The following is a 22126-nucleotide window of genomic DNA, read 5'->3' as shown; positions in this document are numbered from 1 at the left end:
AAACAGGCATAGGAATGTTTTATGAGTCGACACCAAGTTTGGAGGCCTCTGCTTTAGATAGTCAATTGACTTATTTTGAGTTATTGGGAAATTCACGCTCTGGCCCAAAACCTAGAAATTATCTAAATACAGATAGTCCTCCACTTACAACAGTTCGTTTAGCGACCGTTCAAAGTTAAAATGGCGCTGAAAAAAGGGACATTGGACAGGGGGCGAGAAAGAGAAGTGGGAGGGGGTAGCTGGACTCATTTACCAGATTGTTGAGCGCTCTGCTTGCCAAGTTTGAGGCAGTTACTCCAAATTAGGTAAAAGATTGCTTGTTTTTCTTTAGGTAACAACACACAAACCCTTCACCGGTGGTTCTCGACTTACCACGGTTCAATTTGCAAACAAAGTTACGGCAGCACTGGAAAAAAGGGACTTAAAGACCTTTGCAGCATCCCTGCACTCACATGCAATTCACATTCGGATGCTTAACAACTGACTCGTATAACGAACGGCTCACTTAGCAACAGACAGTGTTTGGCTCAACTGTGGTCGTAAGTCGAGGACTACCTGTTGTCAACTCATAAAATATTTCTCTGGTCTTTTCAGAGTTGCCAACAGAAAGTGGAGGGGAGCAGTTTGGAAGTCGAAAGTGCATTCCATAAATGTTTTCAAAGATAGTAACTAGGTGACTGAAGTTTCTGCCATGCAAATATCTCATTGGAGAACATGATTGATGACTCTGGGCTATGGATGTGTCCCAATGGAGAATGTGAATTACGATACAGCCGGGGGGCAGGGAAACCAGGGTCAAGGGTGACAATGAATTACGGTTCTCAGAGTTGGCTACACCCAGGCAGTGCCGGACAGTTTAACTCCCAATAAATCCTGTTGAAGTTTTGGAAGTTTGGCTCGAGACTCATGATTTAATTGGGGGTCACTGCCGGAATCCTGACCCCTGTCTTATTCTCACATACGTGGCAATTCTTCCCTACATGGATCCTCACAACAACCCTGCATGTTGGTCAGACTAAGGAGGCTGCAGAAAGTTCCCTCACAGGGCCTTGAGCCTCCTCCCTCTGCTTCCTCTCCCAGCACCACAACTAGCTGTAAGTGTGCAAGAATGAAGAGAACACACACACACACTCCCCTCGTTTCATGGGTGGCTCACCTCTCTCACTTGGCACGAACAGGTATCCTTTGTTGGGTCCGTCTGGGCTGGAGCTGAGGAGGCAGCCCGGGGGTGCCAGGCAGACTCGGCTGTGGTACGGAGGCTTGTGTGACTGGGCGAAGTACAGCTTCCTGGGGAAGAGCCAGAGCAACAGCACTTACGCTTCACGGAGTTTCACAGCCCTCTCTGAGCGGTTGACAGAGTCAGCCTCTTGCCCCCCAAGCTCATTTGACCAAACTCAGGTGGCTGGAAGGCTGAGTCAACCTTGAGCTGGCCAGGATCAAACTCCTGGCAGTCGGCAGAGTTAGCCTGCAATACTGCATTCTAACCATTGGGAGGGAGGAGGGAGGGAGGGAGGGAGGAAGGAAGGAAGGAAGGAAGGAAGGAAGAGCACTTAGACTTCATAGTGCTTCACAGCCCTCTCTAAGCGGTTTACAGAGCCAGCCTCTTGCCCCCCAACAATCTGGGTCCTCATTTTACCGACCTCGGAAGGACAGAAGGCTAAGTCAACCTTGAGCCAGTTGGTCAGGATCGAACTCATGGCAGTGAGCAGAATTAGCCTGCAGTACTGCTTTCTAACCACTGCGCCATCAGGGAAAGAAGAAACCCACTGGTGTAACATACATACATACATACATACATACATACATACATATATATAAATGTTTTCTGAGGTTCTCGAGGGTATTAGTATGTGGATCTTTGGTTATTCGGGTTTTCTCCCGCGTAAGATTGGAAGTATCTAGGCAACGTTTCAATGAAGTCTCATTCATCATCTTCAGGCTTGTGTCTTCAGCTCTGTGCTTCTCGAAACGTTGCCTAGATACTTCCAATCTTACGCGGGAGAAAACCCGAATAACCAAAGATAGATAGATAGATAGATAGATAGATAGATAGATAGATAGATAGATAGATCTCCCCCTCTCTCCCTCCCTCCCTTTCTCTCTCTCTCTCTCTCTTTCACACACACACACAGAGCTACCCTCAATCGTGTTCTCTCCAAAATTTGAAGAAGGAAAAAAAAAGAAACCTTCCCTCCTAAAATGCAGAACAGCCCCCCAACTCCGTCTCCCTACTCTGCCCAATGATTAATTGCCAAGAACCTTCTGACGACCCGCCTGAGCTCTGTGCCCGGCCGCCTCTGCTCAGTATTACCGTGTGTGCTGTTGCTCCTGGGTGGCCACATAGAAGCTGAAGTCGGATTTCCACCCTCTCTTCGTGTCGCATGATAAGCTGGTCATCATCCACTTCTTGCTGGCCCCTGGCTGGACATGCCCTACTGTGGACATACAAGCGGTCAGCCTCTTGGTGAAGTTACCGTAAGGAACTTTATACACCTAAGCATGGATTAATGAAAACACAACACTTCACTATAGGTCTCTAGAGGCTGGCGGGAAGGGCGAAGGGGGCTAGCAGGGCACAAAAGACAAACTTAAGGGTGGCATGCCCCTCTCTGTTCAGCTCTGCCATGTGGCACAGGGGGTGAGCACGGAACAGGCTGTTGGCATCTGCCGCTCGACCGGCAGCTCAAAGAGCAGCTAGGAAAGACAAGTCCCACTGCCCGCAACCATCATGGAAGGATGAGTAGCCCTGCAATCCAACAGTCATCTAGACCAGGGGTCTAGAGTGACCCAACTCCCGGGTCACGGCCTATTTCCAACCAGGCTATGTGAGCAGCAGACTGGCGCAGCTGCGCACGGGTGGGCAGCTTAACATGCCCGCTCCTCACACAAGTTGAACTCTGTGTGTGTGTGTGTGTGCCAGCCTGTTAGTCGTACAGGTGAGTTCCCCTCCCCCCATGCTGCCAAGCCACAAAGGTTGGGGACCGCTGATCTAGACTCCGTGGAGACTTATCTCGTCGAAGTATCTCAAAAGATGGTGTTCTAGGCGATGCCACCTATGCAAAGGCTGCATGATGCGCTACTGAAGGGAGCTTAGCTGCCCGGTTGCCCCTCTGGGCTGATTTAGGAGTCACCTCTTCACCTGTCGGTGCTTACCTGGAAGGAGGGCACTTCTCCACCTTTTGCGGGCACGGTCTGCCATGGAGACGGCACGGTGGAGTTGAGAGAAAACCTGTAGGTCACCGGCCAGCTGTTGCCCTTGGATCTGAAGATGTAGACTGTTCCCTGGGGGTCTGGAGGAGACAGGACAGTCATCAGAGCGCCTGTTGTGGCGCGTCGGCCACTGGGCCCTCCAGCAACCGAATCAGATGAGGAGGCGGTGTGGGGTCCAGGGCCAGCATTAAGGCAACCTTGGAGCTCCGAGGGGGGAAGAGGGAACGGAACTGGCAGAGAGAGAGAGAGAGAGACAGAGGCGGAGCCTGGGCCATCCGTCAGCCCTCAGATGGAGAGTCAGCAACCCCCAGGTCTGGAGGTGGCTGACAAGGAATAAGAGGAACAGCTGGGTCCAGTGCCTGAAGCACGGATGTGCAGAAGGCAGAGGAGAGGAGAGCAGTGGAAATCTATGGGCCGGTCCTTGGGACAGAAGAGCCGAGAGAGAGAGAGAGAGAGAGAGAGATTCTTTGTCAGGGATGCTGGTGCTCCTAATAAAGGAATAATTGATTTAACTACAGAGGGGTTTGTCATTTTTGGAGGCCAGGTCAGAACATCGCCCCTCCTGCGTCAGACCCAAAGGGAAAAAGCTAATCGGATTGGGCAGCACCTGGATTCAGGGGTGAGTCCGAACACAGGCTGTGCCAACATCCAAGGTGGGTATTGAACTGGTGATATCGGATCCCATCCGATTCGGATACCCTGCGCTGGCTCTGTGCCTGCGTGGAAATGGCCTTTTTTCAGACCAGTTTCCAAAATCGGAATCAAATCAACCCAACTCACTCATTTAATCCAACGAACATGGTTTGCTGGTTTTCGGGTCGAATTTTCCCCGATCGAATCAATGATTCCAGTTAGATTCCTCGAGGCCTAACAGGGTAGCCAGCCATGGAGAGAAAGCCATAAGAAAAGATCTTGAGGGGAAGATGACACTCACCCTGCAGAGTTTTGTCATCTAGGGGGCTCCCTCGGCCGCTTCCTGGCGGGCCCGACCTCTTCTTCTTTTTCTCCAGAGAAGTGTGGATGTTATTCTGCAGATTACGGGGTTTTTCCTGAAACAAGCCTGTCGCACAAGGTTAGTCAGGGACAAAAGAGCATCTCCCATCAAAGGGGGCAGCACCGGGAAGGGGGCATGTTCACACGGAGGACTTCTTCATTCAAGGGACAGCCATATTTGCCACCCGAAGAGCCCCTTAGTGTGCAGGGCCTCAAAAGAGCAAGGACGAGTGATTTGAGAGGTGGAAATTCCCAAAGGATGAGTCTAACCAACGAGAATGGACCCCGAAAATTTTTAAAAACATTGCTTTTAGTTAGTCAAAAAGAGGGCTGGGAAAATATCTACAGACCCCTCACATCCTGGATGTAAATCGTTTTAACTTCTGCCCTCAAAACCAGCAGTCGCCAACCAATGGGCCGCTGGTGGGACGTGAGAAAATTTTGGTGGGCCGCAGAGAAATCTCACCCCCAGAGCACCCCCCAATCCAGGCGGCGCAGAAACACAAGGCTGTGCCGCCCACGTCGCCCGCGGGAACGCTCCCCGCCCACTCACTCCTTACCTGGCAAACTTGCCTGCTAAATTGCTATTTTTCCTTTTTCCGACCATCCTCTGTTCTGCTGTGCCGGGAGATTTAGATTAGGTAGGAAGCAGGAAACGGCTTCCTACCTAATGGATTTCTTGCTTTCTAGCTAGTCTTTAGATCTTCGGCTCTGCTTTTCAGCATAGCCGAACCTCCCTTAGGACTGAAGGTTCTATTTTCAATGCAGACTCACAGCAAGCAAATTTTATGTGACAGGCTCAGATAGCCGATAGATCACTGAATGATTCTGTGAGCAGCTTAATCTGCCTGCCTGCTTTGCCTGATTTGGGGTAAAAGTTGCTCTTTTTTTAATAAAAAAAATCAATATTTACATACATGGCGTGTTGTGAGTTAATTTTGTGAGTTTGCTTGCTAGCAAATTTTAGGAGTTTGCTTGCAAGCAAATTTTATGTGACAGACTGAGCTAGCCGATGGCAAATACATAGATCCTTGAGTCTGACACCCCTGTTCTAAAGCAAGGCTGTCTTAACCTTGGCAACTTTTAAGACCTGCAGACTTCAATTCCCAGCAAAATGCTGGCTGGGGAATTCTGGGAGTTGAAGCCCACAAGTCTTAAAGTTTGCCAAGATTGGACACCCCTGTTTCTAAGGGGAAAGGAAAGGTTCTGTCCTAGATCCGCCCTGGGTGAGAGGATTCCTCCTGCCTTCCAACGTTCCCAGAGATCCAGTTGAGACATCTTGAAGAAACACGGATCCACCTGAACACAACGTGGAAGCCACTGACACACCCATGCCTTTTCCTGCCCCTGGTAAACTCCTGGGCTCCGTCGAACTCACCTGAGCAGGTGACACAAGAGATGCCCTCAGCACTCAAGTTGTACTTGAGGTCCATCAACACCTGGATGTTGGTATCGGGCCTGAAGAGGAGTGGGGCACGGCTAGCTGGGCGAAGGCGGCTGGCGAAGAAGATGGAAAGGATAAGAACCAAGACAAAGAGCCCTGGAACGAGAAACACGGGGCAACCTGTGTGAATTGATACTCAGTGTGATGACCCAGGGCGTGACACAAAAATAAGAAAGTCACAAAATCAGGTAAATTCCCTTTAATGCCTCCAACTTGGCCCCCCAATGTCCAATTATCCTCGGCTGGAGAGCAAACTCTTCCAAAAAATAGGCTACGAAGGGCAGAAATGCAGCCCGAACCCAAAGTAGAGATAAATCAGAAATAAAAAAAAAACCAACACAAACCATGCTGAAGTAATTAACGTGACAGGCCAGGATGATAAATGGCAGACTTCCAAAAGATAACGCAGCACCCACAGATGGGAGGACGCCAAAACCCCAATAAGCCTCGGCCAAGATAATGCAGGCTTTGCTTCCAGCAAGGTGCTGTGTGCAAACGGCCTTCTTGTATCCTGTTCTCCCAGCTGCAACTCATGAAAGGGATCAGGGCCCTTTTCTCTCCCGTAAGCCATGTTGCTCCCTTCTCCATTCCTCCCTGCCCTAGAATGAAAAGGGGGCGGCCCTGGGGCTTCCTCTGAATGCCCAGCCGGACTGTGGCCTTCCTCCATTTCTTCCACAGTCACTGGAGCCACATTCCCACTCCCTGTCAGCTGCTCAATCTCCCCGTCAGAATCCGGGCATGACACTCAGGCTGTTCTTGTGCCAGGCCTTCCTAAGCTTCTTTTTAAATCAAGGAAGGGCCAATAGGTGTGCGGGTGACTTACCAACAATCACCCACTTGTTTTTGACTGCCGACCACAGCGCCCAGCACTGGAGGAGCTTCTGCAGGTGAGTGATCAGGTGTCCTGGGCTGTCGTTGTTGGTAGTGAGATGGTGGTTTTCAGGCAACACAGATAGCAGGGGGACGTCCCCCATTTCTAGAGCGACTGGCCAGAAAAGAGAAGGGAAGGTTGCGTTGAAGTGCATGACACAAACGCTTGCCACAGACCACATTAAAGCTCTCTAGATACCGAACGAAGCAAAGCAGTCCAATTGAGAAATCACCAATATTTATTCCAAAGGATACTTAAGTCACTACTATATGGGTTCATCGGAGCCAACAATGGCCTGAATTCTATTTTTCATAGAAGGGGTGAACCTAGAAGAATTGCTCTGATCTCAAACCCATCTAGATGCTCTTCAAGATCCTGAAAATCCCAACCTGATCCAGACCAATTGCACCACTTCAGCCAAGACCAAAAATCTATCTAGCCTTACTTTGCAAAAGACTCAGGTCTCAGACCTCAGAAGAGCAAAATAATTCTACCATCTTATTCTGGGCAAAGAGATGATTGGGGAGCGCGGGGCATTCAACAATAACTTAATTATTGCACAAGTTATTACACAATAACTTAATTAACCATCGTTTAAACATGAGCCAGCAGCGTGTGGTGGCAGCCAAAAAAAAAAAGCTAACGCAATCCTTGGTTGTACAGAGGCATGGAATCAAAATCCCGCGAAATATTAGCATCGCTTTAGAAATCCTTAGTAAGGCCGCCCCTGGAATACTGCCTCCAATTTTGATCACCATAAGCACAAAAAAGACGTCGAGACTTTGGGGAAAGTGCAAAGAAAAGCAACTAAGGTGATTAAGGGGCTGGAGACTGAAATATATGAAGAACGATTGCAGGAATTGGGTATGGCTCTTTTTTTTTAAGAAAGGGCTGGACAGCTACCTGCCTGAAATGATCTAGGGTCACCTGCTTGAGGAGGGGGCAGGACTAGAAGACCTCCAATGTCCCTTCCAGTTCTACTCTGATTGACTGAACTGAGACACCTCTAGGAAGGAGACACAGATATCTGGCTTGGCTTGGGAACCAAGTGGGTACTTGAAGTGTGCGGGCAGCAAGATTTGCAGCCCGTTTATCCATCACTTACCTGGCTCCTCCTCCACATTCAGCAGGGGGATGTCATCATCCAGGTAAGGCAGGGTGCCCAGGCCTGACCTGCCAGCCACTGCCAAGGAGACAAACAGGCCGTCCGAGCTTTGCAAAGCACTTTCCTTTGTGCATTTTTTACTGCACCTGCAGACCAGGGAGAAAGCAACACCAAATGAACCTGGACGGCGCTCTCTGTCCAGGTGAGACAGCTGCGCCCAGCTTTGTTGGCGGAGCGGAGCGGGTAGACCAGCCGAGCCGCGAAACAGCCACATACCAGGCAAGGATTAAGGATTTTCTACTTGAATTTTTTTACATACTTTCGAACCGCCAGGTTGGCAGAAGCTGGGACAAGGAACGGGAGCTCACTCGGTTACGCGGCAATGTTAGGGATTTGAACTGCCAAATGACCGATCTTTCTGATCAACAATCTCAGCGTCTTGGCCCCTGAGCCACATACAGTTTTGGGTAATGGAGAAAAATTGGGAAGCACTGGCTGGTTTTAACCTGGGCTGCTTTTCCTGCACTTTTCTCCTGGTTTTATATTCATCTTGAAGGAAGAATAGGCGACCAGCGCCTTCTAAAAGAGAACAGCATCTGAGTGAATTCTTTTGGGTGGACCCTGGTAATCTAGCTAAATCAATTCCTTTGGCTCGAGAGGCACAGCTGCTACTGCAGCCCTGCTTCGCAAAGCGGGCTTATTTTTTTCTTTAATTTAAAAGAGATTCGATTGAATCTTACCTGGCCTGGCAGGTGTTTTCCAGCGAGGACCAGTAGAGAGACCAAATCCCCAGGGCAGCGGGCATGGTGAAGAGGACTCCAACCCAACAGCAAGACACAATCAAGGACATGAAGAGACCAAAGTCGTGGACAGCTGGGATCTAGGAAAGAGACAGTGGGGAAGGGAAGAGGCGAATAATCACCTCCAGGAGGTCAAAGAAAGCCCCGCTTTAAGAGGTAAGTCTAGAATTGTTCTAATTGCTACGAAGAAGCTTTGGAAGCCTTTTAGAATGACTTTCAGCTGGGTGGACTTCAGCTCCCAGAATTCCCCAACCAGCCATGATGGCTGGGGAATTCTGGGAGTTGAAGTCCACCCATCTTAAAGTAGCCAAGTTTGGGAAGCATTGCTTCAAGAGAAAGAGGTACATCTGGAATTGTTCTTCTGATTGCTCACCTGGGAAAAGATGTTGGCGGCATATGCCGCGGCCGTGGTTAAGGAGGTGAAGAAGGTGGCCTTGCCAGCCGTCTGGATGGTGTAGATCATCCGAAGGTTGAGGTCCTTCAGGTGGGTGGCCTGCCGATAGGTGTTGATGAAGACAAAAACGTCGTCCACCCCTGGGAAACGGCACAGAGAAGGACACCGTTAGGAGGCCAGGTTTTGTGGGGATGGAGAACGGCTCCTGACCCGGTTGGATCGTCTCGTACCGATGCCCACGATGACAAAGGCCGCCACGCCATTCAAGATTCCCAGGTACTGGATTCCGAAGACAATGTGGTACAGGAAAAGGGCCACCAGGCAGCTGATCCCAATGCTAGCGATGCCAAAAAACGACAGGAAGACTGGAGGAGGAGGAGGAAAAGGGAGGAAGAAAGAACAGAACAGATCATCAGAGTTGGAAGGGACCTTGTAGGTCATCTAGTCCAACCTCCTGCCCAAGCGGGAGATCCTGCACCATTTCTGACAGATGGGAGTCCAATCTTTTATCGAAAGCTTCAGGGGTGAAGCTCCCACAACTTCCGATGGCAACTTCTGTTCCACGGGTTGATTGTTCTCACTTGTTCAGAAAATGTCTCCTTATTTCCAGGTTGAATCTCTCCTTGTTCAGTTTCCATCCATCCCACTTAAATCTTGGAAGGCTGCTATCCTGTCTCCCCTGGTCCTTCTCTTCCCTAGACTAGTCAGGACCAGTTCCTGCAACCATGTTTTAGCCTCCAGTCCCCTAATCATCCTGGTTGTTCTTCTCTGCACTCTTTCTAGAGCCTCTTCTTTATAGTGTGGTGACCGAAACTGGAGCGGTACGCTAGGTGTGATCTTACTAAGGCCTTATAAAGTGGTCCCAGGTGCGGGGGTGGTTGGTGTCCCAGGAGCTGTTCCAGGAGTGTCCCAGGAGAGGCTGTTCCTCTTACCTGAACACGATGCCAGCAGGTAGACCAACACCGCAATGCAGGAGCTGCTGATGAAGGCCAGCAACATGTCGTTCTTGAAAATCTTCCTCACTTCGTAATCAAACAGATCCGTCCCGCCATACAGAACCTCCACTTTGCTGCAGAAAAAAAAAAAGCACGGGAGGTTGGCCCGACACGTTTAACTCGGTTAAACTTGAAATATAGGCAGTCCCCGGACTTACAGTGGTTCGTTTAGTGACTGTTCAAAGTTGCAACAGGACTGATGACCCCTTTTTCACACTTAGTGACTGTTCGAAGTTGCAACAGGACTGATGACCCCCCTTTTTCACACTTACGACTGTTGCGGCGTCTGCCACGGGTCACGTGATTTACATTCGGGGGTTCGGCAAACCGACTTATGACCGTAGCCGTGTCCCGCGGTCCCCCTTTGCGACCTTTTGACAAACAGAATCCATCGGGAAGCCAGATTGGCTTAACAGCCGCGCTAAACTGATTTAACAATGAAAGGGATTCACTTAACAAACGTGGCGAGAAAAGTCGTCCAACGGGACGAAACTTGCTTAACAAATTTCTCACTTGGCGACCTACGTTGTGGGCTCAATTGCGGTAGTAAGTCGAGAAGTTACCTGTCATTCTTTTACTAGGTTGCATAACAGGCTGAAGGCTCAGTAGCCAAACCCTGATTTGTGTGATGACCCAGGGTGGGATACAAAAGCAACAGAGTCACACAAACAGGTGGAAATCGCTTTAATTCCTTCAACTTGGCTTCAAAGATCCAATTATCATTGACTGGAGGAAAAAAAACTCCCCCACAAACAGTTGTGAAAAGGAAGAAATTCCGTTCAAACTCAAAATACATATAAGTTATAAATAGAAAAAAAAACAAAACACAAGCCACACTGAAGCGATTAATGAGACAAGGCAGGAAAAGGGCTTGAAGACGTCCACAGATATCAAAATACACACACGGGGAAGGACGCCAGAACTCAGATAAAAACTGAGAGACTAGAGTTATTTCACGCTTTGCTTCCAGCACTGGGCCATGCACAGTTTGTCCTTTTTATCAGTCCTCACAGCTGCAGCCCATGAAGGGGATCAGGGCCCTTTCCTCCCCCGTAGACCATGCCATTCACGTTGCTCCCTTATCCGTTCTTCCCTGCGTGGCCTAGGATGAAGAGGGGATGGGCCTGGGTCTTCCTCTGAATGCCCAGCCGGTCTGTGCCCTTCCCCAGTTTCTTCCACAACCTCTGGAGCCACCTCCCCTACTCCCTCTCGGCTGTTCCTCCTCTCCCTCGGAGTCAGATTCTAACAGGGGCGTGACATCTCCCCCTAAAAATATGGGCTGAAACCCCGGGGTTTCAGGGTGGGTGGGGTTTACAAACTAGAGGCCCCTGAATTTGCAGGAGAAGCTGTGATTTCTGTAATAAATAAAGCCCGGGGGGAGGGGGGCTTGAAACCCCGGCGTGCGAAATAAAGGGCAACAGACTAAGCCACAGCTCACTGCTCCCAAACCACAGGAGTTAAATCCTTCCCGAAAAAGCAAAGGACTGTATGGCAACGGCACACGGTGCATGTCTTCCCCCTTCCCCAACCTGCCACGTAAGCCCTTGGCCGCCGTTCTCCGGGGAATCCTAAACTCCCGATTATTTGAAAGAAGAAAAGAAACGAGGGATAATCGCTCGGTATGTTTAGGAAACGCAGCAGGCCATGTCCAAAGCCGCATGAAATAGCCCAGCTCCTTAGGAGGGGGAAGAGGGAGGGTCTCAGAAAGTTAATTAAATGAGGGAAGCAATTAAGCCCTCGCAGCAGGGGAGGTGGGCTGAGGAGGGGGTGTTCCTGCGAGGTCTCTGTCTCTCTCTCTTTCTCTCTCTCTCTGCCCTCCCCTCTGCTTCCATCGCTCCTTTGAGAGGCTCACTGAGTGAGAGAGAGAGAGGGAGAGGAAGAGGGAGCGAGGGAGGAGGAAAAGAGAGAGGGAGGGAGAGGGTGAGAGGGAGAGGGAGGGGAAAGGGAGAGGAAGGGTGGGAGAGAGGGAGGGGGGAAAGGGAGAGGGAGGGAGAGGGAGGAGAGGGGGGGAAGAAGAGGGAGGGAGAGGGAGAGAGGGGGAACAGAGAGGGAGAGCAAGAGGGAGCGAGAGAGGGGGAAAAGAGAGAGGGAGGGAGAGGAGAGAGGGAGGGGAAAGGGAGAGGAAGGGAGAGAGAGGGATCGAGAGAGGGGAGGGGGAAGGAAAGAGAGGGAGGGAGAGGGAGTAGGAAAGAGGGGAAAGGGAGAGGGAGCGAGAGGGAGGGAGCCACCGACCTCAGCTCCCAAAGGCCGGAAACCCCACCTGGTCCTGAGAGGCTAACTTTCTACAGGAGAAGAGCCACAAAATGTCTCATCCATCCCCGCAGAGGGGAAGGATCCACTTCGACCCTTTGGACTGGAAACCCAGACGGGGACACGGAGCAGGGCAGCGGCTCTGTTGCTCACCTGGTGGACTCCTTGGCCAGTAAGGCCACGTAGGTGACCACAAAGTTTTGGAACTTCCGGCATTGTTCTTCCCAGCGGTCATCCATGGAATAGTAGCTGGGCAGGGGAGCGCCGAAGAGGACTTCACTCCGCAAGAGAGAGCTCTTCCTGTTCTCGGCCGAGAGACCCTCATCCACGTACCAGTAGAACTCTGGGTGGGTCATGGCCAACTCGAGAGACCCTGCGGGAAGCAACCGAGGAACAGAACGACAAGAGTTGGAAGGGACCTTGGAGGTCATCTAGTTCAGGAGTCGCCAACCTTTTGGACCTCAGGGACCGCCAAACTCATAATTTTAAATCCCACGGACCACTCATATGAATTTGGACTGACGCTGGCTTGCTGATGTTTTCCCAGGGTCTCTGCAGAAAGCAGCAGAGACCCTGGGAAAATCCCCCCAAAAAAGTCTGCAGGGAAAATTCCCCACCCCGTTTTCCTACTGATCGATCGTTTTTTATTTGGGATCGCAGGATACCGTCTCCAGTTCCATTCTCAGGGGGAGAGAAAGAGAGAGAGAGAGAGAGACTTTTGGCTTCATGCAAGGAAAGCAGCAGAAGCAGCAGAAGTCTTTCTTTTTCTCCCCCAAATGCTGCCAGAAATGAGTCTTTGCCGGCACAACTTCTTGGAGCAGGAGGCCTTGCAGGGTCCCCAAGGGTCATTTGGGGGCAATAGGCTGACATTGTAAACCATTCAGATAGTGCTGTAAAGCACTTTGAAGTGGTATATAAGTCTAAGTGCCGTTGCTATTTTCCTTCCTTCCTTCCTTCCTTCCTCCCTCCCTCCCTCCCTCCCTTCCTGTTAGAATGCAGTATTGCAGACTAACTCTGCCAACTGCCAGGAATTCAATCCTGACTGGCTCAAGGTTGACTCAGCCTTCCACCTTTTCAAAGTCTGTAAAGTGAGGACCCAGATTATTGGGGCAAGAAGCTGACATTTTAAACCATTCAGACAGTGCTGTAAAGCACTCTGAAGTGGTAGATAAGTCTAAGCGCTATTGCTATTTTCCTTCCTTCCTTCCTTCCTTCCTTCCTTCCTTCCTTCCTTCCTTCCTTCCTTCCTTCCTTCCTCCCTCCCTCCCTCCCTCCCTCCCTCCCTCCCTCCCTCCCCTCCCTTCCTGTTAGAATGCAGTATTGCAGACTAACTCTGCCCACTGCCAGGAGTTCGATCCTGACCGGCTCAAGGTTGACTCAGCCTTCTACCTTTCCGAAGTCGGTAAAATGAGAACCCAGATTGTTGGGGCAACAGGCGGACATTGTAAACCATTCAGACAGCGCGGTAAAGCACCGTGAAGCCTAAGCGCTATAGCTACTCCTTGTCCTAGTCCGTCCACCCAACCGTCAGAGCTCACCTTGGATGTCGGCAAGCTCTTGCCCGAGCCCGTACGTAGTATATTTTTCCACCCCCTCTCGGTGGGGAAGAAATAGGTCATGAGGGAGCTAGGAGGGGAACAGTAGGAGTAGGACCCCAAAGGGAGGTCTTTGAGGACCTCATGAGGCTTCCAGCAAAACTCTTGGAAGTGAGGATGGTCCATAATTTTCCGCTCCACCTCGTGGATCGTCAGCAGGCGCTCGGACGTGAAGATGTTCTTCTCGGCATCTCCCCGAGCGAGGAAGATGAGCTCGATGCGCCAGTGGGCGTGAGTCTGGGTGTTGGCGCTCACCGTGGCGCTCGGATACTCCCACCGAGGGAGGGGACTTCGGGGCTGGTGGGAGGAGCTGTGGTTGGATGGGCCGGCCTGATTCCGGCCCGCGTCCCTTCGCCGCCTCCGGGAGAGGTTTGGGGCGTCCGGCCGCGAGGTGTTGCGCTGGAGGTGCTGCAGTTTCTCAAAAATCAGCCTCCGCAAGGTCTCCGAGCTGAAGTCGGCCAGGTCACGGCGGCTGCGTCCCCACAGGCCGAACTGGGACTTGAGGGCCAGGGTGAGGGCGTCGAAGCGCTGCGAGGACTCGTGGTTGCGGATCTCAAAGGCGTTGTATGAGATGTCGATGTCCAGAGCAGGGTAGTGGAGGAACATGGTCAGGGCCAAGCCGGCCGGAATGGCGCATCCCAAGAAGAGGACGAGGCTGGCAGAATAAGGGTTGGTGAAAACCCAGCCCACCACAGCCCAAAAATCCGAGGAGGGGAGCGTCACAAAAGCGGCCCGGTGCCTGGGGTTCCACTGGCATTTCCCGCAGAGGCGGGACCCCCCAGTTTTCATGCCAGGGCCACCAGCCCCTTCCTCGTCTTCATTGGCACACGCATCTTGCAATAAAGCGTCGTCCTCCATGTCCATTCCTGGAAAGAAAAGAAGGGAATCAAGAAATCCGAACAGAATTTAGGAGGCAAATGGCCAGGCTGATAACTTCACACAAAGGAACCACTAAGAAACGGATTGGCCTTCCTGACACCAGCCAGGAATCACAAAATGGAGGGGTCCTTGGTGCTCTTGGAGGTTGGCTGTTTTCTGGCAGGCATTTCATTATCCAACTAGGTAACGTCATCAGTGCTAGTACTAAAGAGGGAGGACGGAAGGGAGGAATAAAAGAAGGAAGGAAGATAGAAGAACAGAGACAAAGAGAGTCAGGGAGGGAGGGAAGGAAAGAAAAAGAAAGAAAGAAAAAAATGAGGAAAGGAGGAAGGAAGGCAGGAAGACAAAGGCAGAGGAACAGAGACAAAGAGAGTCAGGGAGGGAGGAGAAAAAGAAGGGAGGGAAGGAAAGAAAAAGAAAGAAAGAAAAAAATGAGGAAAGGAGGAAGGAAGGCAGGTAGGAAAGAAGGCAGGCAAACAGGCACACAAGCTAGATTTTTATTATTTATCTTTCTTTAGATGTTCTAATGTTGGAGAAGGAGAAAGAAAAGAAAGCAAGGAAAAAGAAAGAAAGAAAGAGAGAGAGAGAAAGAAAGAAAGAAAGAAAGAAAGAAAGAAAGAAAGAAAGAAGAAAGAAAGAAAGAAAGAAAGAAGGAAGGAAGGAAGGAAGGAAGGAAGGAAGGAAGGACCTCAATCCATCTTCGTTGAGCGTCCTTCCTGCCTCTTCCGCTACTTGAACAAAGAGGTTGGACTATAAGACCCCCAAAGTCCCTTCCAACTCGGATATTCCTTGTTCTAAACTGACTCATCTAAAGGCATCTTTGAGTGGATCCCGTCTGGCCACGTTTTCCCAAAATGCAAGGTTTCTTTTCATTTCTGGCACAAGACGTAACCCTGAGAACTTCTGCTTCGTACTATTCGTTCATTCCAGATTTTTTTTAATGTGAGACGCTCCTCGTATTTCGTAGGCCTGCCTGCCTCCCTCGTTCAATAGACTAACGTACAGGTTTTATATTGATATCTCCTATGGTGGGCCAACTGAATCCATCAAAAAGATTCTGCCTCCTGAATCACCTCATTAAGAGCCTTTTTTTTTTCCTGAAGGGGGAAAAATAATCATCAATCGAGAGAAAATGGAGACAAGAGAGACGTGCCAAGAGCGACATGTTGTGTATAAATATAACCCTTTCTTACAATCATCCAACGTTTTCTTCTTTATTAAAAGCTTTCAAGATCTTTCCTGGCAAACCTCCCAGGATTAAAAGAGGCTTCACATCTGAAGTTGATGATGTTTCTAAGACGCCAAAAAGCATCCAGAAGGAGGGTTTTTTTCCCAACACGGACATCGCGCAAGGCAGAGAGAACGAACGGTGTATTTTCAGCCTTTCCACGGGGTGGGCTGGGTGGGAAATCTCTCGTTTGGCCCCGCAGGATTCTAACTTTTGCATCGTTTCGCGGCCGGCCTCCAGGGATCAAAAACTAACAGACCCCAAAGTTGGGAGCCGCCGAGAACGACAACAAATCGAATTTTCTTTTGCATATCTGGGGTATTGGCTAGTCTAGAGAAAAAAAGGGCGACTAGGAATGACATGATAGCAGCGTGTTCCAATATGTGAGGGGCTGCTACAAAGAAGAGGGGGGAGTCAATTTAATTCCCAAAACATCACAAGACAAGAAACAATGGGTGGAAATTAATCAAGGAGAATCAACCTGTCTCTGGCTTTTGAGCAGGGACGGTTAGACTAGAAGACTTCCAAAGTCCCTGCCAGCTCTATTCCAATTGATTAATACATCAAAAAAGAGTAAATTTCATCGTTAAAGTGGAATCTCTTCTCCTGGCCTTAATTCCACCAGATATATACCCTTAAACACACTTTCCATTAGCCTCACAGCTGGCGGCCGGGGATGATGGGATTTAATGCCCAATCTTCTCTGGAAGACCCACAAATATCTATCTATCTATCTATCTATCTATCTATCTATCTATCTATCTATCTATCCAACTCTCTATCTATTTATCTATCTAACATCTATCTATCTATCTATCTATCTATCTATCTATCTATCTAACATCTATCTATCTATCTATCATCTATCTATCTATCTATCTATCTATCTATCTATCTATCTATCATCTATCTATTTATCTATCTATCTATCTATCTATCTATCTATCTATCTATCTAACATCTATCTATCTATCTATCTACCTATCTATCTACTTATCTAACATCTATCTATCTATCTATCTATCTATCTATCTATCTATCTATCTATCATCTACCTATCTACTTACTTACTTATTTATTTGAATTATATTGCCGCTTATTCATCCATGGCGATTCAAGGCGGCTTACACAATGTAAAATCATATTTAAAACAAAAAATAAAAACAAGAACAATAAGAACTAACAAAAAGAATCAAATAAATCAGTCAAGAACAAAATTTGGGAAAACAAAAAGCAAAAATATGATGTTCTTTTGTTTGCCTTCTCAGAAATAAACTCAATTCCACAGGACGCACGCATCATGCCCAGGAAAAGAGAAAGAGAAAAATTACAGCTGAAATATTTCAGATCTTAACCATTCATGACGGCATGCTCTGGTATGAACCCTTGAAATCAAGCTCCCTGGGTTTAGCTATATCTATGCATGTTTTTGTGTGCCTTATGTGTCTCCAACTTAACAGAATAACAGAGATGGAAGGTACCTTAAAGGTCTTCCAGTCCAACCTCCCGCCCCCAGAGACCCCTATACTCGTGATGGAGAACCTATGGCACGCAGAGCCATTTGTGTGGGCACACAAGCCCCAAGCAAGCCTATCTCAGTGTGCATGCGTGCACACCTCCCAGCTGATTTTGGGGCCTTTTTCGGCCTGCCAGAAGCTTGAGGGATGCCTCTGCAAGCTTTGCAGGATGAAAAAAATAGGCCCGTTTTATCACTTCCTGTATTTCCAGAAATACCAGAAGTGACTAAAGGGGCCCATTTTTCGGCCTGCAAAGCCTGCAGAGGCATCCCTCAAGCCTCTGGCAGGCCAAAAAAGGCCTCAAACAGGCCGAAAATCAGCAAAGAGGCGCAGTGCAGATAAGGGTGGGGGAATCGCGCACATTGCACATATAGGGGGGCTGCGAGCATTGCCTTCTGGGTGCTGGCACACGAGAGCGCATTGCACAATTTTTGGCACAGAAGCCCCAAAAGGTTACCCACCAGTGCCCTATACCATTTCATACGAGTAGCTGTCCAGTCTCTTTTTAAAAGCCTCCAGTGAGAGAGCATTTGTTTTCTGCTTGAAATTCAGCTAGCGTTCGGTCATTTTTACGTGCTTTCTTTTGGGGCACAGGGGAAACGTTTGCTGGAAACAAGAGAGAGAGAGAGAGAAGGGACAGGGGGAAAAAAATATTCAGGAGACCTGCCAGGTCCCCTCCTTGAAAAGAGGAACTGTTTCTGTTTGCGTCACCCGTCGTAAATTGCCAGCAAAGGCTGGAAAGGTTTCATCAAGCATGCCCAATGGACTGCAAAGCCATAAATATCTGGGGTTTCCCAAAATACTACTGATAAGAATGAGGCGAAAGAAAAATTAGCTTTCTTTCTGCGTTCCAGAGCTCACTCGTTTTCCAGGGATGCATAAGAGGCTGGTGCAAAACACACAAAAGTGGTGCAAAGCACAACCAACGCCAACCCTTCTCTAAATTATAAAGTCAGCTGCTTGTCCGACTGGGCAAGATCAGCCTGGAGATTTCACCGCCAAGAGCCTCCACCCCACCCCTTCCCAGCACGCGGTTCCCTTCTACCTCAAATCTCGTTTCCACCCTTGCGCTGGCAACCCTTCTCCCTCGCATCCGAAGCTGCAGGTGAGCCAGCTGGCCTCTTCCCTCCCAGGCTCTCAAACTGCAGGCTGGCTGGAGACAGCCTTGAATGGGTTGAGGAAGGAGGAGGAGGAGAAGAGGAGGGGGGAGGAGGAGGAGGAGGAGAAGAAGAGGAGAGGAGGAGGAGAAGGAGGAGGAGGAGGAGGAGGAGAGGAGGAGAAGAAGAGGAAGAAGAAGAAGAGGAAGAAGGAAGAAGAAGAAGAAGAAGAAGAAGAAGAAGAAGAAGAAGAAGAAGAAGAAGAAGAAGAAGAAGAAGAAGAAGAAGAAGAAGAAGAAGAAGAAGTAGAAGTAGTAGTACTAGTAGTAGTAGTAGTGGTGGTATTGCAAACCACCCCCTCCAACAAAATGAACACATTCTGCATTCGGTCCGATCCTGGTGCCGGGAGGCATTTAATTTAGCGAGCTTGTCCTGGCTGTCGAAGGCGGAACACGTGATGCTTCCAGGATGAAATACGCCAAGGTTTCTAGGGCCCACTCAGTCCAGGGGGAAGTCGATCTTGTCCCCATCCTGGGGATTTACAACCCCAGGTTATTCATTCTCCTGGCCGGAGAATTAGCCACAGGGACAAGGTGACTGAGGCCTCCAAAGACAGCCAACTCCGCTATCCAAAACCTTGAAGGAAGGGAGGGGAAGAAATAGGGAGCCAAGCCATTTGTCCGAGAAGGCAGGTTGCTGGCGAAAGCAAAAAGCTGAGCGTGTGAAGACGATTTGCTTAACTTTGAAGAATTCGGAAGACAAAGCGGCTGCAGGCCTCGGAAATGGAGTACACCCCCCGCCACCCTCCGCCTCGAGAGAATGAGGCCTCGGTCCACACTTCCAGCAAAAAACCTGCAGGTTGCGTGCTGAACATCACTCTGATCCAAGCAACGTCTGCCGCTCGGACCACTACACCCTACTGTCTTTGGTCACCACAACATTTAAAAGATGTTGAGACTCCGGAAAGAGGGCAGAGGAGAGCGATAAAGTTGATTAGCAGGCTGGAGGCGAAAACGTACGAAGACCGGTTGCAGGAATTGGGTTTAATTCTAATTTAATTTCATTTAGTTTAATTTAAATCTAGCTTAATGAAAAGAAGGACCAGGGGTGACATGATAGCAGCCTTCCAATATCTGAAGGGCTGCCCCAAAGAAGAGGGAGTCAAGCTATTCTCCAAAGCAGGGTTTCTCCAACTTGGGCCACTTTAAGCCTGGAGGACTTCAACTCCCAGAAGTCCCCAGCCAGCTTTACTATCTGGGGACTTCTGGGAGTTGAAGTCCTCCGAGCTTAAAGTGGCCCAGGTTGGAGAACCCTGCTCCAAAGCACGTGGAGACAGGACAAGAGGGAACAGTAAATGTGGAAGCCCCATCACTGGAGGCTTTTAAGAAGAGACTGGGCAGGCGTTTGTCTGGAACAGTAAGGTTTCCTCCCTTGAGCAGGGGGGCGGACTAGAAGACCTCCAAGGTCCCTTCCAACTCTGTCATTCTGTCTTTGCATGCGTTCACCTTGTGAAGTAAAGGACTGCCCACCCCGGCTAAAGCCACCTCTCTCTCCTTGCAGACAGTCGAGGGGGAAACGGATTGGCAATGACAGCATGACGAAAAACGGTTTTTGTGGGCGTCATAATTTCAGGACCAAAACCAGAAACCAATCTGAGAATAATAATAATAATCTTCTTCTTCTTCTTCTTCTTCTTCTTCTTCTTCTTCTTCTTCTTCTTCTTCTTCTTCTTCTTCTTCTCCTTCTTCTCCTCCTCTTCCTTTTCCTTCCTTCTCCTTCCTTCTCCTCCTCCTCTTCTTCCTTCTTCTTCTTCTTCTTCTTCTTCTTCTTCTTCTTCTTCTTCTTCTTCTTCTTCTTCTTCTTCTTCTCTTCTTCTTCTTCTTCTTCTTCTTCTTCTTCCTCCTCCTCCTCCTCCTCCTTTCTCCTTCCTTCTCCTCCCTCTTCCTTCTTCTCCTCTTCCTCCTCTTCCATTTCCTCTTCTCCCCTTCTTCTTCTTCCTCTTCTTCTTCTTCTTCTTCTTCTTCCTGTTCCTCTTCCTCTCCTTCTCCTCCTCCTCCTCCTCCTTTTCCTTCCTTCTCCTTCCTTCTTCTCCTCCTCCTCCTCTTCCATTTCCTCTCCTCCCCCTCTTCTTCTTCTTCCTCTTCTTCCTCTTCCTCTTCTTCTCACAACCTACGCCAGATTTTTCCAAACGCGTTGGACTACAACTTCCATCTGCCTTTGCTAATATGGCACACCAGATAGGAAAGGCTGCATCAAGCCTTAGAAACATTTTTTTAAAAAATAACACCGGGGACTGGCGTAAATAGGCAGTGCAGTACAAAAAGGTAGGTTTTTGGTGTAAGAGCAAAAACCCCACCCACCTCCACCCCAAAAAACCAAAAAAAACCCTGTAAGGTCAGAGGGGAAAAAAAAGGAAGGGGAGGAAAATAGAGATCAGGCAAGGAATATCCAGCAGTTCCCGTGGAAAAAAATAAGGAGAGGTTTTTGTGCCATTAAGGAAAAAAAACAGATGCAACGAACCGGAACAAGATAGCTGGGGGAAGATGCTTTTATAATCTTGTGGGGTTTTTTTTGTAATCAAAGAGAGAAAACGAGTCAGGCAGAGAGGTGTGAGATGCAGAGAGGCAGGAATCCAGGAGGGAATACGTGTTCCCATCCAGTCAGAAGTCCCACAATCCATCCAGTAGCTCATCTAGGAGGAGGAAAATAAAATAAAATAAAATAACATAAAAGAAGCAACAAACCAATGTCCGCCTGGGATGCTTATTGCGGGATATTGGTGGCCGGCACCCGGCTTAAAAATAGGCGTCTTTGAAAAGGCGTTTGTCTTCGGAAGAGGCTCGTAACCTTTGCCGTGTGCTGCAAAGCCTCCAAGGGCAGAGGCAGTCTACCAGTGAACACACGCTTAGGGCTTGATCCGGAGGGGCCGTTTCAATTCCGGAGTCAGGCTGAGCGTGGCAGTCTGGTTCCCCTTCCCCTTCAGCCATGCAACACACACACACACACACACGGCAATTTCTTGGACATTTCTTGGACAATTTCTTCCTCCACAATAGCCACAAATTGACTCAGCCGTCATTGCTTTAAGCCTCCTTAGGATTTTTCAGGCTGATTCGAATAACAGCTTCATTAGCTGGTTTTAAACTTCTGCAGTGCCCGAGAGCGGGTGGGGGAAAAAAAAATCAGTCTCTCTCATCCCCAAAGAGGAGAAAATTATTTATCGGCTCGGGGAAGCAACGATGTTCTTCGACAAAGCCTTGTGTACAAAAACAGGACAGAAGAAACTCAACAAATCCTGCTACCCCTGCCTGAATTTCCCCCTTCCCTTTGGAAGGATCTTGTGGCTGAAAAAAATACAAGTTAAATAGAAGCCTCCCTGATGTTCTTCGCTCGCTCCAATCTTAAATCCAAGGGGATGGTGAAACTGGCCGGAGGGGAACACAGGTTAGATTTTAAGGGTGGGATTTCCCTTAAGGGTGGGGGGGATTCCCCAAGCCGGTCGGTTGTTCTGTTCTACCCTTGGCTGATTGAACACAAGCTAAAGGCAGCGCTGGCCCAGGGTGGACCTGAAAGGCAGCTTACCAACAAGACCAGAGGAGTGATTTATTGCTGCACAGATAAGCCTTGGAAGCTACAGCCTCCTTACCCAAAAAAATAAAAGAAGGGTTTTTTTTGGCCCTTGGTTTAAGCCATTTGCGGAGGCTTTTCCCAGGCTAGATCTGGGTGCTCACACTGTCTAAATGCCAGG

At 49.2% G+C, this 22126-nt stretch overlaps 1 protein-coding gene across 1 annotated transcript in view; it reads right to left on the bottom strand.

Annotated features, from left to right (window-relative positions):
• DISP3 (dispatched RND transporter family member 3) overlaps positions 1-22126 on the bottom strand; it is a 36160-nt gene that overhangs the window by 8165 nt on the left and 5869 nt on the right. The window contains 14 exon segments of the mRNA XM_087915129.1: positions 1157-1287; positions 2312-2493; positions 3154-3290; positions 4145-4270; positions 5582-5743; positions 6471-6632; positions 7624-7769; positions 8364-8503; positions 8797-8957; positions 9048-9182; positions 9750-9886; positions 12216-12435; positions 13601-13645; positions 13648-14523. Of these exon segments, the coding sequence (XP_087771255.1) occupies positions 1157-1287; positions 2312-2493; positions 3154-3290; positions 4145-4270; positions 5582-5743; positions 6471-6632; positions 7624-7769; positions 8364-8503; positions 8797-8957; positions 9048-9182; positions 9750-9886; positions 12216-12435; positions 13601-13645; positions 13648-14523 (2760 nt within the window).

The sequence above is a fragment of the Pseudonaja textilis genome, chromosome 18 (genome assembly GCF_049901715.1).
Source record: "Pseudonaja textilis isolate UNSWEBS1 chromosome 18, rPseTex1.2, whole genome shotgun sequence".
NCBI classification, from domain to species: Eukaryota; Metazoa; Chordata; class Lepidosauria; order Squamata; family Elapidae; genus Pseudonaja; species Pseudonaja textilis.
The sequence above is the reverse complement of the archived record's forward strand: the minus strand, read 5'-3'. Positions and strand labels throughout refer to the sequence as shown.